This window comes from Solanum lycopersicum, chromosome 6 (assembly GCF_036512215.1).
Source record: "Solanum lycopersicum chromosome 6, SLM_r2.1".
In the NCBI taxonomy this organism is placed as follows: domain Eukaryota; kingdom Viridiplantae; phylum Streptophyta; class Magnoliopsida; order Solanales; family Solanaceae; genus Solanum; species Solanum lycopersicum.
In genome coordinates this window covers 13,813,932-13,836,541 of record NC_090805.1, presented here as the reverse complement: position 1 = coordinate 13,836,541, position 22,610 = coordinate 13,813,932, and the positions used below count along the sequence as shown (strand labels likewise).

General features: G+C 34.9%; 1 protein-coding gene across 1 annotated transcript; it reads right to left on the bottom strand.

Moving 5' to 3' along the window:
* Positions 1-7,344: 7,344 nt before the first annotated feature.
* On the bottom strand, positions 7,345-7,725 carry LOC138349237 (uncharacterized). Its single transcript, XM_069299555.1, has one exon. The coding sequence runs from the start codon at positions 7,723-7,725 to the stop codon at positions 7,345-7,347; it is 381 nt and encodes a 126-aa protein (XP_069155656.1).
* Between the last annotated feature and the right edge of the window lie 14,885 nt (positions 7,726-22,610).

The window sequence follows — 22,610 nt, the reverse complement described above, 5'->3', positions numbered from 1 at the left end:
ATATATCTCTGTGTGTGTGTGTGTGTGTGTGTGTGTGTGTACAATAAAAGTAGAAGGCTATGTAACCTTCCTATACAAAGGGTCTATGTATACTCGATTTATATATGTTAGGTGTATGTAGAGGTCTATGTAAATTTCCAAGTAGAAGTAATGAAAAATTTTAAATTTTCCGCTAAATTTAACCAATGAATGTAATGATGTAAACTAAGACTCTAGTCTTAATCCAAAAAGAGGACAATGACGCGGGTTGCATCTAGGGGGTAAACCCGGATGTGACAATGTTTATAATATTATAGCATATACAAAACCTTTACTCATAACCCAACATCAATTCCACAAGTGCAATGACCAAGTAAATCCCCATAACCTTATTCAACCAAGTAAACCCAACAAAGGACCAGAAGCAATGTCTAGAATGACATAACATAACATTAAGAGTAATCATCAACATACATTGTAATATAGACCAATGGCATGCTCATAAAGGAAACTAGCATCATATAGTATTATCAATATGTAAAGTCAACACATATCATTCATTTTATAGGAATATAAAAATATCCTCTTAGGACTTCCCTCAAGGCCAACTAGTGCAATGTATAGGTAAAGTCTCATACACCTACCTAGACTAAGTCAAACCCCTTAAGTCATCTTAGCTATAGTTCACTTTATTACTTCATTTTAATTTTGGGACACTTGCCTTAACCGACATAGCCACAAGTTCTAAATGCGTAATCTTGTGTGATAAAACCCTACACTGAAAGAAGGTGGACTACTTCCCAATGTAGTACCAAAACATGAACATAGCATTATAGGTGGATCCACTAGAAATTATTACTATGGTGGCAACATGGTTCAAGAGGTAGTAGATATGCTTGGGACCCTCTTTATGCACATTGAATTATATTCTCCAATCTCATGAGTACAATAGTGAACCAACCTTCCCTACATGGGAAGGAATACTTCTCACTTCTAGTTCACTCGGTGCTAAGCTAGAGTCCCTTTCTAAAATGTCTTTAATCAATTATTAATCATAATTTCTTGGTATAGGTCATAGAAGACTTACCCCTTGTGTATCATCATCATTAGATCATTCGGAATTGCATTAGAAAGGCCTTTCATGGCAACCCTGCATTTATGAGATTAACACATTATCATCATCTTGTCATAGTAAGGCACATAGGTAGTTCATAACCAACCTTATATCAATACATATTAATCATAATCTCACAATCCATAAACTCAAGACATTTTAATTACATTCATTATACCATCACCTATATAATCTAATCACAATAACACTTCAATTGAACATCATCATTATATACTAGACATCATAATTGAAGTAAAGGATTCAAGATCATAAAGTCTAATCAATTCACCTTCATAAGCCTCCTTCGATGGTCTTACCATGAACGAACCATATTCACCGATCAATAGGCTTAATAACATCATACAATAGTAATCTATACAAGAACATAGTAAATTATATCATCACTAACCAACTCAACATCAATTCATAACCAAGGGATAAACGAATAGGGTTCATCATGAATTACTCATGAAATTGATCCTATCCTAACAATACATTACCCTAGGCAGTCCATGAGTGAATTATAATAGAAAAAACAAGCCTAACAATCAACATATTTTTCAATTCTCATCAATTCATAAGCACGATCTAGGCTTTGGGGAAATAGGAGAAAGGGACATTATCCACACGAAATTCCAACAATCAACATCAATAACCCAACAATATTAATTAGCCATGAGTACTCACAATTAGTCATAATCAATCATCAATTTAAAGTTTAGAAGAAAACCTATTGGAAGAAGAAACTCATTGGAGTTGGGTGATTAAAAATCTTTTTTGAAAGGACCTCTTGGAAAAAGAAATATCAAGAGTGAAGCATCCATAATTTCATGAAGTTTTGTTCAAAAAATTTGAGATGAAAATTGAGAACTTGGTCTTCTTCTCCATGTTTCCTTGATCCTTCAACGGAAGTTACGTTGAGTGACAGAGTAGATAGAGGCGAGAGCTTTTGGATTTTGATATGAAAATTTGATTTGAGTGAGTGAAAATTTCTTAAAACTAATCTAAAACCAATCTATACTCATCCGCTAAATTACTCTTAAATACCCCTCGCTTAATTGAGTCTTTTTAAGAAGTCTATGTCACATCTTTTAAATAGGTAAAATATAGTATAAAGGTTCCAAACGTCCAGTAATGACTCCCCAAGGTTCCCCAAATGCAAAGTATAGGTCCTGAAACTTCCAGAGTGTTATACATTTAATAGTAGTTGATGTTGGTGTTTTTTGACTTATTTCCTGTCTCTCTCTATCTCTCCCAATGCACACACACACACGCGTGCACGCACACGCACACTCTCTCTCTCTCTCTCTCTCTTACACACACACACACACACACACACACACATATATATATATTAGGTGTATGAGGTATGGTTAAACCATATTTGGTTTTATATTGTACTCTTGCTGTAATTATTTCTACAACTAATTGTTTTCATAGATTGAACTTTACTATAACCTTGACTACATAATAGTAACATTTATCCTCATTTTAAGGATCTATGAAAATTACATTATTTATAGCAAGATTTTCATATTAAATTTTAAGGTTGAGGTTGGGGAAATGGAATCTGAGAAAAGAGAACGGAAATCTTCAATCTCAAAGAGAGAAACTACAGAAAAGAAACAAAAAAAATGGACACCACAATCATGGAACCAACGAGGCCGATGGAACAACCTTATGAACTGATATGACATACAGAAAAACTAGGTAACTCATGATAAGGAAACTATTAGATAATAACAATTATACAAAAATTACATAAACAATAAATAAAATAGATATTCGTGACTTCACTTTTGTTGCTTAACTGAAACTGTCGCAACTGATCCTATTTAATGAAGGAATTTTATTTAGAATGATAAGTCTTTTTTTTTCCTATTAGTTGTCCATTTTTTGTACAAATGTAACCATCAATGTATGTTGAAACATTGATAAATTTGAAAATATCACTTCCTTCAAGTAATGATGGGTTCCATCCACAAAATAAAATACACAAAATAATGCATGCAAATATTGATGAAAAAGAGATCTTCCACGACCCTGATGGATCCATGATTTTACAGCTATGGCTGCTAAGTATTTTCTAACATAAACTTATATAAACATAATAGAGTAATTGCAGGCTCAAATTTTTCAAAATTGGCCTTATTTTCTTTTCAATTCAATGAAATAGACAATAGGAATCTTTTGATGGATTGATAAAAAAGGAGGAGAAACAATATTAACTTCACATACAATTGTAATTACCAAATAGGCAAACAAGTGAGGAGGATATTTTTTTGCTTTTAAATTGGAGAATTTAAATTAATGCGCTAAAATAAAGTATTTTTTTTCCTAATCAAACTGATGAGAAAGAAAGAGTTAAAAAATATGGAAGATCATGAGTGTTTATATTTTTGGGAGACTGAGGTTTCACAATAGACATGAGTCTTGACTGATTCAAGATTATAAAAATTAAGGTTACTTTTTAAGCTATAAATCATAAAATATAGATGTAAAAATTGAACAATTGTCCTATGAAAGACAATTATATCAAATATGGTACAAATATAATAATATTAATATGAAGAAAAATTAAAATCAAAATTATCTTGAGAAAGTAATTTTTTTTAAGAAATGTTAGAAAAAGGATCGTTAGTGAAAAGGAGAAAAAGAAAAGATAGAAAAAAAAGAGATGGATTTTAAAATAAAATTATTACCACGGCAGGGAATTAAACTTGGGCATATAAGACATAAATAACCTTCAACAATAACATATAACCACTACACCCACTAAACCATTTTTCATTCGGTGATCGCCTTTTATTTTATACCACATTTTCTTAATTTTGACATGAGTATATATAGTTTGCTAAGATTTTAATAGATACTTGAGAACTAGGATAGCGCCAAGTGGGTCCTCCCCTGGTTCAATACATGCATAAATATTCTTATTCATGAAGAAAATAGTGAACATTCAAGAAAACAACGGAAAAGTGATTGTAAATTTTCAACAAAAAGAAGTTGGCTATAAGATTTTCATATTATGAAGGTCTTAACCTTCACAAACACATTAAAACGCTCGCCTGATGTCATGCCCGAGTATAAACCATGGGTGTAACCACCACTAACAACCATTTCTGATCCCCGAATAAACCATTTTCCTGACTACATGACATACATGACACTAAACCATACGCGGAATCTTAAAATGGGTGAACACTTAGACATTCTATAGAACTCTTAAAATATAGTCTTCTCAATATACTTATCATGAGTTATACAATGAAAAAAAATCACGATAAAAAAATGACAAACATATGATACCATCCATGTATGAAGACTCTAACAACATACGATAAGTGTTGGGGAAATACCCAAGACACTTCGTAAACTACTAAACTGAAAGGAAATGGATTCTCCTAGAAGCAAGGACGCCTCACCAAAATCTATATACGAATGGAAAGGATATTAACGATGTGCCTCTTGATAATCCTAAGTATATGTATCTGCGTCATGAAAAGATGCATGTCGAATGACTTCAGTATATTTGTTTGTTTTTGATAAAGTCATTGAAAAAATAATAGAGAATGACATCGAGAGAGAAAAATACTGCAGAATTGTCAAAGGGAATCATTATATGTATAATCCAAAGACTTTCATTTATAGATATAATTTTTTACTATAAAAAAATATGCTACTAACTTATCAGGAAAACTCAAATAACAACAACTTACAAATGCATTAGTGGAACAAACATGGGTATTGTACATTATACATCGTCCCAGATGTTGACTGTAAAATATTGTTAGGTATAGTTGAAAAGTTTGAGAGTGGTGGAATGCGTCCGAAGAATAATTCTGCTCACATTGTAATGGGTATGAAGACATTTATCCCCCAACAAGTTTTAAAACATAAAAATATTTATGTTCATATAATTTATAAAGCCTAAAATAGCTAACTCTTTATTTTAGCAATATCTTGATACATACTATCAACACTTCTTCTTGCATCAACTATTATAAATTGTAGTCTCATCTGAAATTGACCTTGTGAACAAATCTGCTAATTCATCCTTTGTCTTGCTAGGCTTCTGTACATTTTTTGTTGGATTAGATGATAATCTCTTACCTCTCATTTCGACTTGTAAAATCTCTTGCTAAGTAGAATCAAAGATTTGGCAATATTTGTCTCCATTTAACAATTTAAATCCTTTTTATATTAACTGACTAATACTAAATAACATTTTATCGATATCAGGCACATAAAGAACATTTAAAATTATTTTTGTACATAAATTTGTTATAATTGAAACAAACCATTTTCCATTTAAAGGAATACAATCACCACTTAAGATTCTAACTCTCTTATTTTCCATAGAAATGAACTCTTTAAAATGATTTCTTTCATATGTAATATGGTTTTTACAACAACTACCAATCATCCAAAAATCAAATTTTTTTGGTTGAAAAGTAAGCTGCCACAAATAAGTGGTCTTCTTCTTCTTGAGTAGTGTCTTGGGCAGCTGTTTCTATTAGAAAATTGGAAAGAAATCAAAATAAACGTAGAAGAGTTTGGGAGGTGGTGAACTTTTCACTAAATAGAAACAACGAAAAACCTTTATAATGGCAATACACATCCTACATTATCTCAACCACTAAGTCATAAAAGAAATTAAAAACTGACCTACTAAGTCACACGTTTCTAGTAACTTGAAAATAGCAAACATATACACTTAAATCTAGGAAAGAAGAAACTTACTTAATGAATTAAAATATCTAACTAACGCTTCCTTAAAATTGTAAGTCTATGACTTCAGCTTAATAACATTATTCACCATAGCTCTCCCCTAAAGTGCAAACTCGAAGTACCTTCCTTAAATTTCTGAACGTTGCCACCTTGAGGGACTTAGTGAAGATATCAACAGCTTGGCCTTACATTCTATAGTAGACAACATTAATAACTTTATTCTTTGTAATATCTCTCACGAAGTGAAAGTTAACATCTATGTGTTTGCCTCGTTCATGAAACACTAAATTCATTGTAAGCTTAATCCTTGAGCCATTATCAAAGTAAATAATAATTTGTTATTGTTGTCGAACATGAAGCTCAGCCAATATCTTATTCAACCAAATTTCATGGGTATCACACACAGTTGCAGCTACAATTGATGTTTCTGTCATGGACAATGTAGCAATTGGTTTCTACTTTGAGAACCAAGAAACAACTCAAGATCCAAGCATAAACACATAAACTGAAGTGTTTTTCATGTCTTCTTTATCTCCAGCAAAATCACTATCTATAAATCTAATTAACTCTGACTTGCCTCCTTTTTTTTTATAGAATAGCATAGTCAATGGTACGTTGCAAATTCCTAAAAATTCTTTTAGTAGCCAACAAATGAATCTCATTTGGGTGCTTCATGTACCTGTTAACAAGACTAAAAAATAAAATTATGTTAGGCCTGGTGAGTATTAGATTACTCAGATATCCCACGAGTTATTTTAAAAGAGTGTTGTCAATCTTCTTTCCTATAAGATTCTTTTCCAACTTAAGTCCAAACGATATTGGTGTTGTGACAGAATTATCTGCATTCCAAACGTCTAAAATGTTTCTTGTACATATTTTTCTGTGAAATAAAAATTTCACTACTTGATTTCTTTTCTTCAATGTCCAGAAAGTAATGCATCAAGCCAAGATCAGACATATTAAACTTAGTATCATGGATAGCTTAAATTTTTCATGAAATATAGATTCACTCCCAGCACAAATCAAGTTGTCTACATTATAAGCATACAATCACAAGTTTCCCATCCTCAAGTTTTGTATAATCTGTATGCTCGTATGAATATTTTCTAAAATTTCCTATATTAAAATATTCATAAGTGTGGCTATACCAAGCTCGGGGAGCTTTTTTAGCCCATATAAAGCCCTTTTCAATCTATAAACTTTATGGTCAATTTCAAGAATCACATAACCAAGTTGTTGATCAACATATGCCTGCTCTTGCAGCTCTCTGTGCAGAAAGGCTAATTTTACATCAAGTTGATAAATGAACCAATTGTTTTGTGTTGCCAATATAAAGACCTATCAGATGGTATCAAGTCTGACTATCGGGAAAATGTGCAGAATTTCCAGGTGATGTGCCTGCAAATTTAAAACCCATTAGTAGAAAAATGCCACCATTGAATAAAAAATGATACGTATTGGGTTGCCTCCCAACAAGCGCATGATTTAATGTAGCGGCACGACTTGGGACCCTTGATTACTCAGACTTCATCAAGATGGCATGACTCTATCACTTCATTTGCCGATTCAGCATGCCTGAAATAGAATTTTATGCGCTGTCCATTCACCTTGAACCGCACACCCTCCTTAGTTTCCAACTCAACTAATCCATGATAGAATAGTTGGGTAACCAAGTAAGGAAGAGTCCATTTGGACTTGAGCTTGCCCGGAAATAAGCGCAACATGGAATTTAATAACAGAACCAAATCCCCAACCATCCACTCTCGCTTTTCAATTTTGTTGTCATGGTACTTCTTCATCCTTTCTTTGTATAGTGTTGAGCTTTCATAGGCTTTTAGGCGAAATTCATCTAGTTCATTCAACCCATTTAACCGTTGCTCTGCAGCTTCGCTCCAATCCATTTTTGACTTATTCATAGCCAACATGGCTTTATGCTCTAACTCAATCGGAAGATGACAAGCCTTCTTATATACAATTTGGTATGGAGACATACCTATGGGAGTCTTATATGTTGTCCAGTAGGCCCAAAGAGCATCATCAAGCCTCCTTGAACAATCCGTTCTACTAGCATTCACTGTTTTTGACAATAGCTGTTTTATTTCCTGAATAGACGATTCAACTTGCCCTCTAGTTTGAGGGTGGTAAGGAGAGGCCACATTATGGCGAACCCCGTATTTCTCCAATAATCCCTTGAACAATTTGTTGCAGAAAAGGGAGCCCCCATCACTAATAATGGCCCTTGGGGTGCAAAAATGAGAGAATATATTCTTTTTCAAGAATGCAGTGGCACTCTTTCCTTCATTGTTTGCGAGGGCTATGGCTTCGACCCATTAGATACATAATCGACTCCAACTAGAATGTACTTAATGCCATGAGAACTCATAAAAGGGCCCATAAAGTCAATACCTCAAACATAAAATAACTCAATCACAAGAATGGGGTTGAGAGGGAGCTCTTGCTTGCTTTAAATACCACCACTCGTTGACATTTGTCACATGCTTTAACAAACCCATGAGCATCTTGATGAAGAGTTGTCCAATAGTAACCACATTGTAATATCTTATGCGCGGTTCGGATACCACTGTGATGTCCACCAACGGGTGAGGAATGGCATGCCTCCAACACACACAACATTTCACATTCTGGCACACAACGCCGAATAAGCCCGTCGGCACAACTCCTATACAAGTATGGTTCATCCCAAAAGAACTTCTTCACATCGTACATGAACTTTTCCCTTTGATGAAAGGACAAGTCTGATGGATTAATATCACTGGCCAGATAGTTCGCAAAATCTGCGAACCATGGAATCAAGTCTTGTGAAGCAGCCAATACATGTTCATCGGGGAAAGTATCATAAATTTCAGTCTTATTCCCTAACTCTCTCATAGCTTCATCCTCTAAACGAGACAAGTGATCAGCAACTTGATTTTAAGTTCCTTTTCTATCCAGCACTTCAAAGTCAAATTCTTGTAGCAGTAATACCCAACGAATCAACCTAGGTTTCACATCCTTCTTCGCCATCAAATATCTCAATGCTGAGTGGTCAGTATGCACTATTACTCTAGTACATAGAAAATAGAAGCGAAATTTCACAAAAGCAAAGACTATTGCTAGGAGTTCTTGCTCAGTCACTGTGTAGTTCTTCTGAGCTTCATTTAGGGATTTACTAGCATAGTAAATGGGGTGAAGGATTTTGTTTTTTCTCTGTCCCAATACTACACCAAGATCCACCCCACTAGCATCGCACATTACCTCAAATGGACTGTTCCAATCCGGAGAAATAATGATAGGCGCAGACACTAAATTTTCTTTTAGCTCACCGAATGCTTTAAGACATGATTCATCAAAACAAAATTTACAATCTTTCTCCAGCAGTTTGCACAATGGGTGTGCAATCTTTGAAAAGTCTTTGATGAATCTCCGGTAAAAACTTGCATGCCCAAGATAACTTCTCACACCTTTCACAGATATCGGTGAGAAAAGTCTCTCTATTACCTCAACTTTAGCTCGATCAACCGCTATGCCCTTTTCTTAAATGTGATGATCTAACACAATACCCTCTTTCACCATGAAATGACACTTTTCCCAGTTTAGTACTAAATTGCAGTCTTCACATGTCTTAAGGACCTCAGATAAATTGGTCAAACACCGCTCGAATGAATCACCAACCACAGAAAAATCATCCATAAAAACATCAATAGTATTCTCCACCATGTCAGAGAATATTGACATCATACATCTCTGAAATGTCGCGGGTGCATTGCACAACCCAAATGGCATTCTTCTGAACGCAAAGGTCCCATATGGACAAGTAAAAGTGGTTTTCTCTTGATCTTCTGGTGCAATAGAAATCTTATTATACCCCGAATACCCATCAAGAAAACAATACCACCCTTTTCCTGCAAGTCTATCCAACATCTGATCCATGAAGGGCATAGGAAAATGGTCTTTTTCAGTCCATGAGTTTAGTTTACGGTAATCCATACACACCCTCCATCCAGTAACCGGTATCATTAGAACAAGTTCGTTTCTTTCGTTGCGGACCACATTCATTCCCCCTTTCTTAGGTACACTCTGAACCGGGCATACCCAACTACTATCAGCGATTCGATAGGTTACTCCGGCATCCAACCACTTGATGATTTCCTTCTTCACAACCTCTTGCATAGGAGGATTCAAGAGTCTCTGGTAATCAATACTCGGCTTATGATCAGGCATGAGTTGGATTTAATGAGAGCAAATACTAGGAGGGATCCCAATAATGTCCACAATAGTCCACCCAATATCTCTTTGGAACCTTTTTAGCACCTTTACCAAACTCTTAACTTGTTGTTCATCCAGGTCTGATGCAAGGATTACCAGCAAAGTGTCACCATTTCCTAAGAATTCATACCTGAGATGAGGTGGGAGAGCTTTTAGTTCTAACTTTGGAGCCTCCTCTATAGATTGTTTCGCGGGTGGGGTCTCGCGATTCTTCATATCAAGCTCAAATTTCTTCGGTTTAAACCGAACATCACCTCGGTCAAGAGCCTAGACTAATAACTCATACTCTTCAATGCAATCGCTATCAAAGTTCATTGTCACTGCTGCTAATGCTTCTACACCTAGACGTTCTTCTATTTCTGTCTCAGATGTCTCACCCATGTTGTAGGATATAGCAGATACCGATTGGAGCTCACCACTCTGCCTCATGGACCTACAAATATTAAAGGTCACTTCCTCATTGTTCAACCGAAATTTCATTTGCCCCTTTTCCATGTCTACTAAGGCTCTTCCCGTAGCTAGGAATGGCCTCCCAAGGATAATAGGCACTTCAAAATCAACCTCACAATCAAGAATAACAAAATCAGCCGGAAAGATGAATGACTCCACTTTTACTAGCACATCATGAAGTATCCCTATGGGCCGTTTTACTGTTCGATCAGCCATCAGTAGCCGCATCGCAGTGGGCTTTGGGTCACCCAAACCCAACTTCTTGTAAATCGAGAGGGGCATGAGATTAATGCTTGCCCCCAGATCACATAATGCTTTCGCAAAATGTAATATCCCGATTGTACAAGGAATAGTGAACGCACCCGAATCTTTTTCTTTTGGACCAGAGATCTTGTAGCAATAGCACTACAATGCTGCATTCTATCATCATCCTCAAAAGTAACCGATCTTTTCTTTGTGACCAGATCTATCATACACTAGGCGTAACCGAGCATTTGTTCTAAAGCTTCTACCAAAGGGACATTGATAGAAAGTTGCTTCAAAATTGGTATAAAACGTCGATATTTTCCATCCTCGGTCTTTTTCAATAATCTTTGAGGAAATGGGGGTGGTGGCCTAGGCATAGGAGTTACCTTTTTAGGCATTTCAGCAGCTTTTGCAATGTTATCCACTAAATCAGCATCAACATTTACCACTTTATCAGTATGTTTTGTCACCTTATTCTCATTAGATAGCATAACTGGGTCAATGGTTTGCATGCCAACGCGAGTAGTAATTGCCATACAATGTCCATCATTTCTCAGATTTTGGACAGTGTTGCCAGAAAGAGTGCTCGGTTGCCGTGTGTTCATAGTTGCAGATTATAGGGCCAATTGTAACTCAAGTTGCTTAATCGATATTGCATGTGTATCAACTTTTTTCACAATACCCGCTAAATCATTCTTCAACTCTTTATTGTGCTCATCACTAGCATCGAACTCCTTATCATTTTATGCAACATATCCTCAACTCGCGACTTACTACCTACACCATCCCTAGGAGTAACTTCACAATTTTGAGGAGGAACATAGGGTCCATTCCTGTCATTTCTATTACCATAGTTACCCCTGTTGAAGTTGTTGTCGCGATCGTAGTTTCCATCTCAGATATAATAACCCTCACAATTGTAGTTACCATAGTTCCGACCTTGGTTCCCTTGACCCTGGTGCCAATTCTCCTGATTAGAGCTTTGGGCAATTGGTCGGAAACCCCCCATCTGTTCATTTACTGCATAGAAATCCTTCTCATAATAACACTCATCGTTTGGAGGTGGTGGTTTAGCCAAGTAGTTGACTGCGTTTATTTTTTCTGCACCACTAGTGACATGTTTTAGTACCAACCCAAGCTCAGTTCTCATCTGAGCCATTTCTTCACGAATCTCATCTGTGGCTTGGTTGTGAGTGGACTACACTGCGAAGGTGTTTCTTCTTGTATCGGACTTCCTAGTACTCCAAGCTTTGTTATTTCGGGAGATTTTCTATAATTTTTCAGCAATCTCAGCATAAGGGCATTCTCCATAAGATCCACCTGCTATAGTGACCAACAACGCTTTGTTGTTGTAATCCTGTCCCCGATAGAAGTATTCCTTCAGTGACTCATCATCTATACGGTGATTTGTGACAATTCTCAAAAATGAGGTGAATCTATCCCAAGAACTACTAACTGAATCTCCTGGTAGTGCCACAAACTTGTTCACTCTGTCTTTGTGGTTTAGTTTCTTGGAGACCGGATAGTAGCGTGCTAAGAAGAGATTTCTTAATTGGTTCCAAGTAAAGATTGAGTTGTATGGGAGCTCAGTGAACCATATAGCAGCCTCTCCTGTCTGTGAGAGAAGAAACACTCTGAGACCTATTACATCTAGATCCAAATCAGGCCTCCCCACAAAACTTTTACACACTGCCCTTACCTTAGCTATATGGGCATGTAGATCCTCAGAAGGTAGCCCTGAAAACAAACCTCTAGCAGTGAGCATTTGCATCAGGCTACTAGTTACCACAAAAGTGTGGCCTGTGGGTAGAGGGGGCAAGACAAGTGGCCCATCCGAGTCTACTATGTTATCATACCCTCTATAGTATGCTTGGGGCCGTGGAACAGGATTTTGTCCCCTCTGTTGATGTTCACCCGGAGCATCGGGTAACATTTGACCATGAACATCAACCGGAGCTGGGATGTTCAGGTTCGAATCCTCATCATTTATTCCCAAGTTTCATTTCATATTGCGCAGTGTACGCTCTAACTCACGATCGTAGGGAAACAATGGTTCTCTTCTTCTCCGTGTATTTGTCATACAAGGAGGATAGTTCTGAAAAGAAATCAAAAACAATAAAACAAAGTAAAATCAAGAAAATATCAACTAAACTATAGTAATAAGTTCAAGTTAATCTAAAAGCTAAAGTCCCCGACAACGTTGCCAAAATTTGATACGCTCAAACTTACTTCTCAAATAAGAAGTAAAGTGGTTGTGTCAAGTAAATAACCCAACTAGTGAGGTTGGGATCGTTCCCACGAGGAAAATAGTTTAGACTTAACTTCAACCTAGTATTACTATTGTTTGGTCAATGACTTCCTTGGAAAGTAAAAACATAAAAAGGGGGTTTCTATCTCTAAATAAGTGAAAATAAATAACGAACTTGAAAGAGACACTTGACAACTTTTAATGTTGGGTTTTAATCAATTAATCAAAGTAACTAGGGTTTACGTGTTCCCCACAGGTTCATAACTTGATAACTCTAACTATAACAATTCTTTTTTATTATCTTGCATGCAAAGTGATAAGTTATGTACTTCTAAATCCTTGGTCCGGCATCTAGAAAATCTCACTTTGCACCTTGGTCCGGCTATGTGTGTTGCTATCCTAACCCTTATCCTTACCTCATATTAAGCATCGTATTCGATATTTGACTAAGTTATTACCTCGTTCCAATCAATACTAGCCTATTAGATGGTATACACTAAATCTATGTTAATAATTCTTTTCCTATTATCTATCTCCTTGGTCCGTCAAGTAGAATTAAGGCGAGTTCTAACGTTGGCCATCCGTTAAAAAGACTTCTAAACGAAAAATTATCAATACATGCAAGACACTATTCTAGAATTGTTATTTTAGTTAGGGGTTATCTCATTATTTGCCTATGGTCCCCACAACTCTAGTTATGGAGTTTAGTTACTAATAGTCATAAAGACAATATTCAAATATATTAAATAAGAATTCATGTACTTACTTCAATGAGAAATAATAAAGTCCGAAAATTTGCTTGATTAATCACCAAAACTCACTTGTAAGAATCTCAAAATCTAACACTAATCAACAATAAAAAATTCCAACAATCCAACAATCCAAAAGTCTAGTAATATGGAGCCTAAAAATACGGAGTCTAACCTCTAAAACGAGGTTTTTCAAACTATTTATAAAAAAATAAAAACCTAATTAAACAAGGATTCTAATTGCTGGAAATCTGCCAAAACGCGGCTGGGTCGACGGACCGTCGTGGTCACGACGGACCGTCATGGACTCCGTCGTCCCATACTTGTGCAATTTCTTCTGCTGCTCTCTTCATTCCACTCGACGGCAAGTATGATGGACCGTCATAGGCACAACGGTCCGTCGAGGGTTTTCGTTCTAAAACACTTCAACTCTTGGAATCTTGTACTGGGATCACTTCTCTAAACTTCACGAAGAACCTGCAGGACGGACCATCATGGCCACGACGGACCTTCACAAGCTTTGTAATCTCACACTTGGTTAGTCTTCCCCATCTTCCTTTAGCAGCTGCACTACGCTGCCACCTACGGACTGTCACAAGCATGACGGACCGTCATAAGCTCCGTAGGTGGTCTCTTCTGCATTTCTTCGCTCAAAATATCCGCATTCAGCTTTGGATAGATTTCCTGCATAAAAGAGAGAAACTTATATAAAAATTAGCACAGAAAGGCTTTTAGACACACTAAACTTAAGGAAAAAGTATTAATAATACCGTGAAACCATGGTATATCACTCTCGCATACTACATTTTGTAGAGGAGTATAAGTTATAGTAAGTTGTCGTTATATCCCATGAAACTCATAAAAACATAAAAATTCTTGTGAAAGATGCTTCCCTCAAAAATTAGTACGAAGAATATTATTGGAACATCCTCTCTCCTTCTCAACAAGAGCTTTGATGCTTTTGATAATGGTAAAAGCTTCAGATTATTCTTGCAGAAAATAATCCCATATCTTTAGGCTAAAATCATCAATAAACGTTATAAATTAACATTTTCCTCCGTTAGATATTGTCTTTATTGGTCCACAACTATAGTGAACGAACTCTAGCTGCCTTTTTGCTCTCCATGCATTTCTTTTGGAAAGCTATAACGAGATTCCTTTCCAATGACACAATCTTCACAAATATCTAAAGGCATATCAAAATTAGGAAGAACTGTAACCCTCTTATTTTTCTGCAACATTTCCTGGCCTCTAAATTCAAATGCCCATATTTGTAGTGTCACATCAATTCTTCAATATTCAACATTTTTGAAAAACTAAAATTGGTAGAGCCAATAATATGCATTACAAGTGGGAAAAGCTTATTTTCCGTCATCTTATCTTAAGAGATAGATCCAACATTAGAATCTCAGATCGTACAAATTCCATGCTTAATAAATACCTCATAGCAATTCTCTGGATGTTGACCCACACTGATAAGATCTGTTTTCAAGTTTGCTGCAAAGAAAACATCAGAGATAATCTACATAGCTGAAGACTTTGTTTTGATTTTGACCTTCCCTTTCCCTTTGTTAGAAATACAGGAATAATCCCCAAACTTGATTGTTGTGCGAAACGTTTCATCTAGATAAGAAATGAAGATTTTTCCCCAGAAAAATGGTTGCTACAGCCCAATTCTAAATACCATAAAGATTTATGGCAACGTTTTGAGGATTGGCTCACCATTTACAAAGGGATCTCCTTCTCCTGAGTTTCTTCTGCAAAATTAGAGTTCTCCCCACGAATACTTTTCATATTCATACGAAATTAAAAATATTAATGACCATAGTTGTGACATCTTTAAAACTCAATATGAGACTTATCTGCAAGACTTGACTTCCCGTTGGACGATTGTTGTTGATCACAATCATGCTGACCATTTTCTTTTTGGTTTCTCTCTTCAGTTCTCTATGAGTTTCCTCCCTTCCACTTGCTCCTTTTGTGCCCGGAATCTTTTGAGGTTGTGGTTACTTGTAATGCTTGTTCTTCTACATCCCGTTGAAGAATCTTCTGTTGAATAACCATACAAAAGAAATTTGTAATTTATCAAGTGAAAGAGTACCCAAGTCTTTGGACTCTTCAATATAGCAGATAACAAAATTGAATTTCTTCAACAAGGACCGCAGGATATTCCAATGGTGACGTCTTCAAACCTCTCTCATTGATTCCTCATCTTGTTGGAAGTTGTAATAGTTCGTGAGAATAACACCGGCATTGACTATTTTGACTTCATATGCAATGTCTCAAGCTCTCCTCGTAAGGTTTTAATCTTTGCTCGCTTTGCCGTTCCATTTTCCTGGTACTTCTTATTCACGGAGTCCCAAATTTTCTTTGACGTATCCTTCCAAAGAATTGTTTCCAATAATGAACGATCAATGGCATGGGAAAGATAAGTCTTCGCCTTCAAATCTTTCAACTTCAGTTCTTCAAGCTCTGTCTGTTGAGCATACGTTTGAACAGAACGAGCCGTAGGTTTTTGAATCCACCATCAACTACTTCCCACAACACTTTGGACCTCAAAAAGTGTTCCATCAACCTGCTCCAATGGTCATAATGACCATCAGAGCATGGAATAGAATAATGTACCCAAATTCATGTAGACATGGCTCACTCACAATTAAAGAACGCTCACCCTCACTGGTTATTGATACCACTATTAGAAAATTGGAAATAAATAAAAATAACTGCAGAAGAGTTTGGGAGGTAGTGAAGTTCTCATTAAACTGAAAGATACAACAACCTTAAAGGCAATATACATCACACATTATCTCAACCAGTAAGTCATAAACGAAATCAAAATTGACCTGCTAAGTCACACGTTTCGAGTAACTTGGAAATAGCAACCATATACCCTAAAAACTAGGAAAGAATGAACTTAATTAATTAAAATATCTACCAGTTTCTTCTTTTTTAAATTTGCATTTGCAAATCAGAACTTAATGAACAAGTTGTTTGTAGATCTTTAACTATGCATATGGTCTTTTCCAACATTTATATGGAGGATGTCCATTTTTTCCACAGTGCGTACAAGGTGGGTAATTTTTCAAAATTGTACCCTTTCTTTGAGTATTGTGGCTAGCTATGAATGGTCCTTTAACCATGTCATATTTCCTCAAAAGCCTCCTTGATTCCTATGCTTGCAAAGAATTTAACAATTCTGCTAAGGTAATTATTGGCAGATCTTCTGTGATTTCCAAGGTTCTAATACATGCTTATTATCTTTCGGGCACAATAACAAGACCCTTTTCAACAATCTTTGTACCCTTAAATTCAGTGCTTAATAATCTTACCTTGTTGACAATATCAAGCAATCCTCTCAGACTATTCCTTGATTGTTTCTGACTCTTTCATTTTCCCTTTAATTTCTCGTAATTCGAATTCCCTCATTAAATTTAATACTTTCATGCCTCGTATTATTTCATCTCTAGCATATTCTTTCTTCAGATAATACTATATATCTTTGGTGATATGAGAGTCATGATTTTCGTGAAACAAAGGTTCTTTTGCCTTCGACGTAATAATTTTCTTTTCCTTATGACTCTTGATTTGGGGCATGATGTGATTATTTTGCACCGGATAGATTTAATAATCCTCTTCTATTGCCCCAAATATCAAGATCCTCCAAGTAAGTTTGTATTCTCGCAACCCATAATTGGTAGTTCTAACCATAAAAAACTAGGAGGAGACATTCGTGAAGAACAATTTTGGAATCCATTCTTCTACTCACATATTCATCAAGAAGAAGGCTCTACATACCAATTGTTGATTTTTAATAAATAAATATATAAAATAAGAGAGAAAGACTTTTTAGAGAAAAAAAATATGCAAAATTGTTAAAGGAAATTGTTTTAGTAATAATCCAAAGACATATATTAGTAGATATAATTTCTAACTAAAAATAGAAAAATATGCTACTACCTTACAAGAAAATTCAAATACTAAATAAAATAAATAAATCCTAAATATATGTCAAATAGTTATCTAATAACATAATTTAAAAATCCTAAAGTTAACTGGCTAATTTATTTCTGCAATATCCTGAGCCATATTCTCAACAACATTGTATGTAATGGTAAGTGATAACATAGAGTAAACAACCTATGTACAACAATTAACATGAGCCTAGAATGGAACTGGTAAGTTTTAACTTAGAGTAAACAACTTACCGACAACCACTACTATGAGCCTAGAATTAATACCACATCCCGCCGCACATTTCTAGGGTACATCCTATATTTTTTCGGGGGTATCGGATGATATTGTAACTACAGGTACAACTATATGCTTTCTCAGATGCAGTGAGGAGTCGCATAAATAATCAATGTCATCCTATCCTAGGCTACCTAGGAAGTTTTATGGACTTCTGAGTTATAAAAGATTGTAACTAAATTTGGTGCTTGATACTACTCCAAACCATTTGCTTTAACTTTATGCTTAATTTTACCCCTTTTAAAAAAGGGACTTGTTACTTGTTGAAATACTTTTCAAGCCTTAGACATACTTATTTTATTGAGAACGTATACTTAAATTCAAAATATTTTAACTTTTTATTTGAAAAAAAACCTTTAGACTTTTTCTCAAAACTCAGTTTGAAACAAAATGATTGGATTCCAAAGGCAATAAGGACGTATAGATCAAGTCATAGGGTTCATGTAGAATTATGTACATGAATGACTCAACTTAAGGACCTCAATTATCATATGGAAACTAATAAATAAAACTCTTTTGAAGACTAGGTTCGAAACTATAATAAATGTCAAAAGAACTCTCAAATTTTACTCAAAAGGAACTCTTGAACTTTTCCTCTTAACATTACTTTGATTTGGAAAAGCAACAAAACATAATTTAAGGCATTTGATTAGGATATGAAGCACCTCTCAAGGATTAAGGAAAACTCTACCGGTAATTATCATGAATAGAGCAAAGACATAAGTTGAAAGAACCCACACTGAAAACCTGAGACATGGGAGACTGTATTTTCTCCATGAGGAGGAGAGAGAATTCAAACATTGTTCGTAAAATCATGAGGCACATAACTCTGTATCCTCTCCGCGACGCAGAGAGGGATCCTTCATCGTCCAACCCTAAAACCCAGAATTTCCTATGATCTTCAATCTCAATTTGCTTAGGATAGATTGAATTATTAAAATTCCTTTTTGATTCAAAAGCCCAACATAATTTAATGAAATTTCACGAAATGTGTAAAAAGAAACAACCCTCATTCGTAAGACCCTAAATTCAAGAACTTGAAACCACCATTATTAAAGGATGGACTTAGAACTCAAGAATTAATCAAGAACCTCTACATAAAGTATTTCATGAATGAATCTAATGGAACGACTCTATCATTGGCATGTGGAAGAATAATTCCATCACTATGGGAAACCTCACATATCTGGAAGAATGACGTACTTGATATAACCTGAAGGAAAATATTGGAATATGAACCCTAGGCGTAGTGTTTTCATAAAGATCTTGAGCATTGAAATTTAGGAGTGAATGAGAGGGTTTAATTTGTGATAATTGATTTTTCTACACATTTAGGGTGATTTATATGACTTCATAAGGTTTTTAGGACTAAAATACCCTTAAAGGTAAATAAAATGATCTAGAATGTGGAATATTTTTCTAGAAGGCAGTGACGTCCGTATTGGCCCCAAAATGTTGATCCAAACTCGTGTGCCTCTATAGTAAATTGGTCATGAAATTTTATTCAGAGCTGTGATTGAGGAAAACATGTGTCGCTGAAAAGAGGATCTGAAGACCTTTGATTTTATAGGCAACGCGCAACCTAGATATTTATTTTCTAAAAGATATGATCATTTGAAGTTGACCCAAAGTTTAAGAGAAATGATGGGTGGCTTGAGTAAATTTCTTTTCAGTTATTTTTCAATCTTGAGGTGTTTCATATGGTGACCTTAACACCTAAGAAATTTTAATTTCACTCAGCAACATATGGTTCACCAATAAAGAATGGTTGGAGTCTTAACGTAAATATTTTTGGGGATGTACACTAGATGTTTTTACTTAGTACTTGCACATTTATGGGTTTTTTTTGTAACTGATAGAATATCAGTATTTATTTTTAAGTTTGTAATCCAACTAGAATCTTGTTTAGTAAACAATGGATTAGTTTCATCTAGATAAAATATATTATTTTAATGTATGATTTATGTAATTTTATGTTGTCGTAAGACATTAGTTTATACGTATACATTTCTATTCATTTATATGTAACTTAGACCTTATATCTTCTTCTTTTTTTCAAATGTTTTTTCAATGTTTCTATTACAAGTACCTATTCTTGATTCTACTTTAAAGCAACTAAAACTTCTTTTTCTTGATAAAAAAATTAAATGTAATTGAGATATCTATTTTTGGCTTAAACTTAAATTTCTATTCATAGATTTAACACCTCAGACTTCGGAAAAACGCTAAAGAGGGGTTCGTACAAGTCACCCATCAACTTTATGTTTAAGATCAACTTAAAATAGTCATATCATTCAACACATATATAACTAGATGGATAATTACCTAGTCAATTGAAGGTCATTGAGTCCACTTTCCCATTCAACCAAGTCTACTTCATTTCATATTCAGAGTAAAAACATAAGCATGTTTTAGTGAAGACACTTTTTGTAAGGGACCTCAACTATTTTTTGAGGGGTTGTTTTGTCATTTCCCATACCTTCTAGGACTAAGACACATTTTTCCAAACTAATTAAGTGTCTAAGCAGAGTTAAAAGATTTTTCACGTTAATACTTAGAAGAACTAGAGTGAGGTTCCAAGTGGAGAAAAAACTAGGCTTCAAGAGTTCTTCAAGTTTTCATTTATTTCACCAAGAACCTTTGTTGTTTCCATGTTTGTAAGGCTATTCATATTATTGTACTAGTTTTCATCATGCTTTATATCTCAATTAATTTATTAATCATCACATCTAAACTATATATTTTAGTTCTTGATATTGAATTTGGTTCTTTAACAATTGAGGTTTTGATTTCCTTTATTTTTTACAATATTGATTTTTTTTATGTTTTTTTGAAATGGAATTGTATGAAAGTTTTTCATGTATTGGCTTTTGGTTTGAAATATCAGTTGAGTTAAGGAAAATTCCAAAATCCAAACTAATTTTGAGTCAAAAGTTAACTTGAGTTTGTTGGTAATGCTGGGTAGGGACCTGGGGTGGCTTACACGGTAGGCATTACACGGTAGGCACCAAGTCAGACCTATAGTTTTTCAGAGCCTTGTGGACTGGGCCAGAAGTACCCCACGGATCGTTTATCTGATTCTTTTTTTTATTTCACCCGACGACTGCTCCTTTAAGTTATAGCTACATTCCTCATCTCTGTATATTAGCTCCTATTGATTCCATTTACCTTTGAAAGATTCTAAATAGCCTGATAACATGTTTTGTGCATATTCATAAATAAATTGAGATAAGAGGAAAGTTAAAATCATTATTTTAGAAAGGGTTTAAGAAACATGAACGATTCAGAATGTATCATTATTCTATTAAAAGAAAGCACTATTTTAAGAAAATTACAAAACTTTCCTTTTTTTATATTTTGATCTTGGACTTGAAAGATAATCCCATAATCATATGTTTTAAATGCATGTTTTGAACCGAATCCTTGAAAGGAGAGTCAATTTTTTTCATATGTACCGTCAAACAGTTGAAACAGAGCATAGTTGATGTACTAAATTTTTTTTATAAAAGTAAAGTGACATGTAAAGAAATAGCCCTTTTCGTTGTAAGGGTGAAATGATATAATTTATATTTATTATTATTTTGGGAGTTGTAACGAGCACCGAATTTCATAAGAGTCTATTACAACTAAAAAGTCCCTATAAAGTACATAGCCAAAAGGTTCATCGAGGGTTTTTAGTCTATTTCGTCCTCGTTGACTAAGTTGACCTACAAAACAACTATGTTTCAATGGTGTCAAGCTTTCCAGAAAAGCCTTATGCATTTGAAAACTTTATTAAACATTGCTCCAGTATTAACCCTATTAGAGGGTAGATATGGTTTTGTTTTTTATTGTGATGTGTCCCATGTTAGACTTGGTTGTGTATTGATGCAAGAGGGTTAGTTTATAGAATATGCCACCAAACAACTTAAGATTTAGAAAAGAAACTACCCGACTCATTATCTGGAGTTTCCAATAGTGGTTATTGCTTTCAAAATATGGTGTCACTACGTCTATATTATTCATGTGGATGTGTTTACTAACCACAAAAGACTCAATTATGTTTTAGTCAAAAGGAGATTAATCTAAAACAAAGGAGGTGAACGGGTCTAAATCATCATTAGTGTCATAAGTAAAGCATAAACAAGACAAAGACGCCATTTTACTTTAACAAAAGGAAAATCTTTATAAGCATAAGTGATTGTGTTGCCGCGATCTATAATTCAACATGATTCCATTTGGATGATTATAGATAAGATATTTAAATAAGCAATTGCTTACCAGTGTATAGTACAAATTGTTTAGAAGATTATGCCAGATTATACATTTGGGAGATAATCGAACTTCATGAATTCCTTGTTTCTATTATTTCCGATATGGTTGCAAATTTACCACTAAGTTTTGATGAACTTTAAAAGAGGTTTGGGTTCGAAGGTAAACATTAGTATTGCTTTTTCATCCTTAGAGTGATGTCCAAGAAGAGAGAACAATTTACACCCTAAAGGATGTTTTAATGGCATGTGTCATGAATTTCATAGTTAATTAGGATGGCCACTTATGTCTTATATAGTTTATGGACAATAATCGTTATCACTCCAGT

What these genes read in the sequence shown, in the direction of transcription:
- LOC138349237 (XM_069299555.1), bottom strand. Translation starts at nt 7,725, where the DNA reads ATGGATTGGAGCGAAGCTGCAGAGCAACGGTTAAATGGGTTGAATGAA.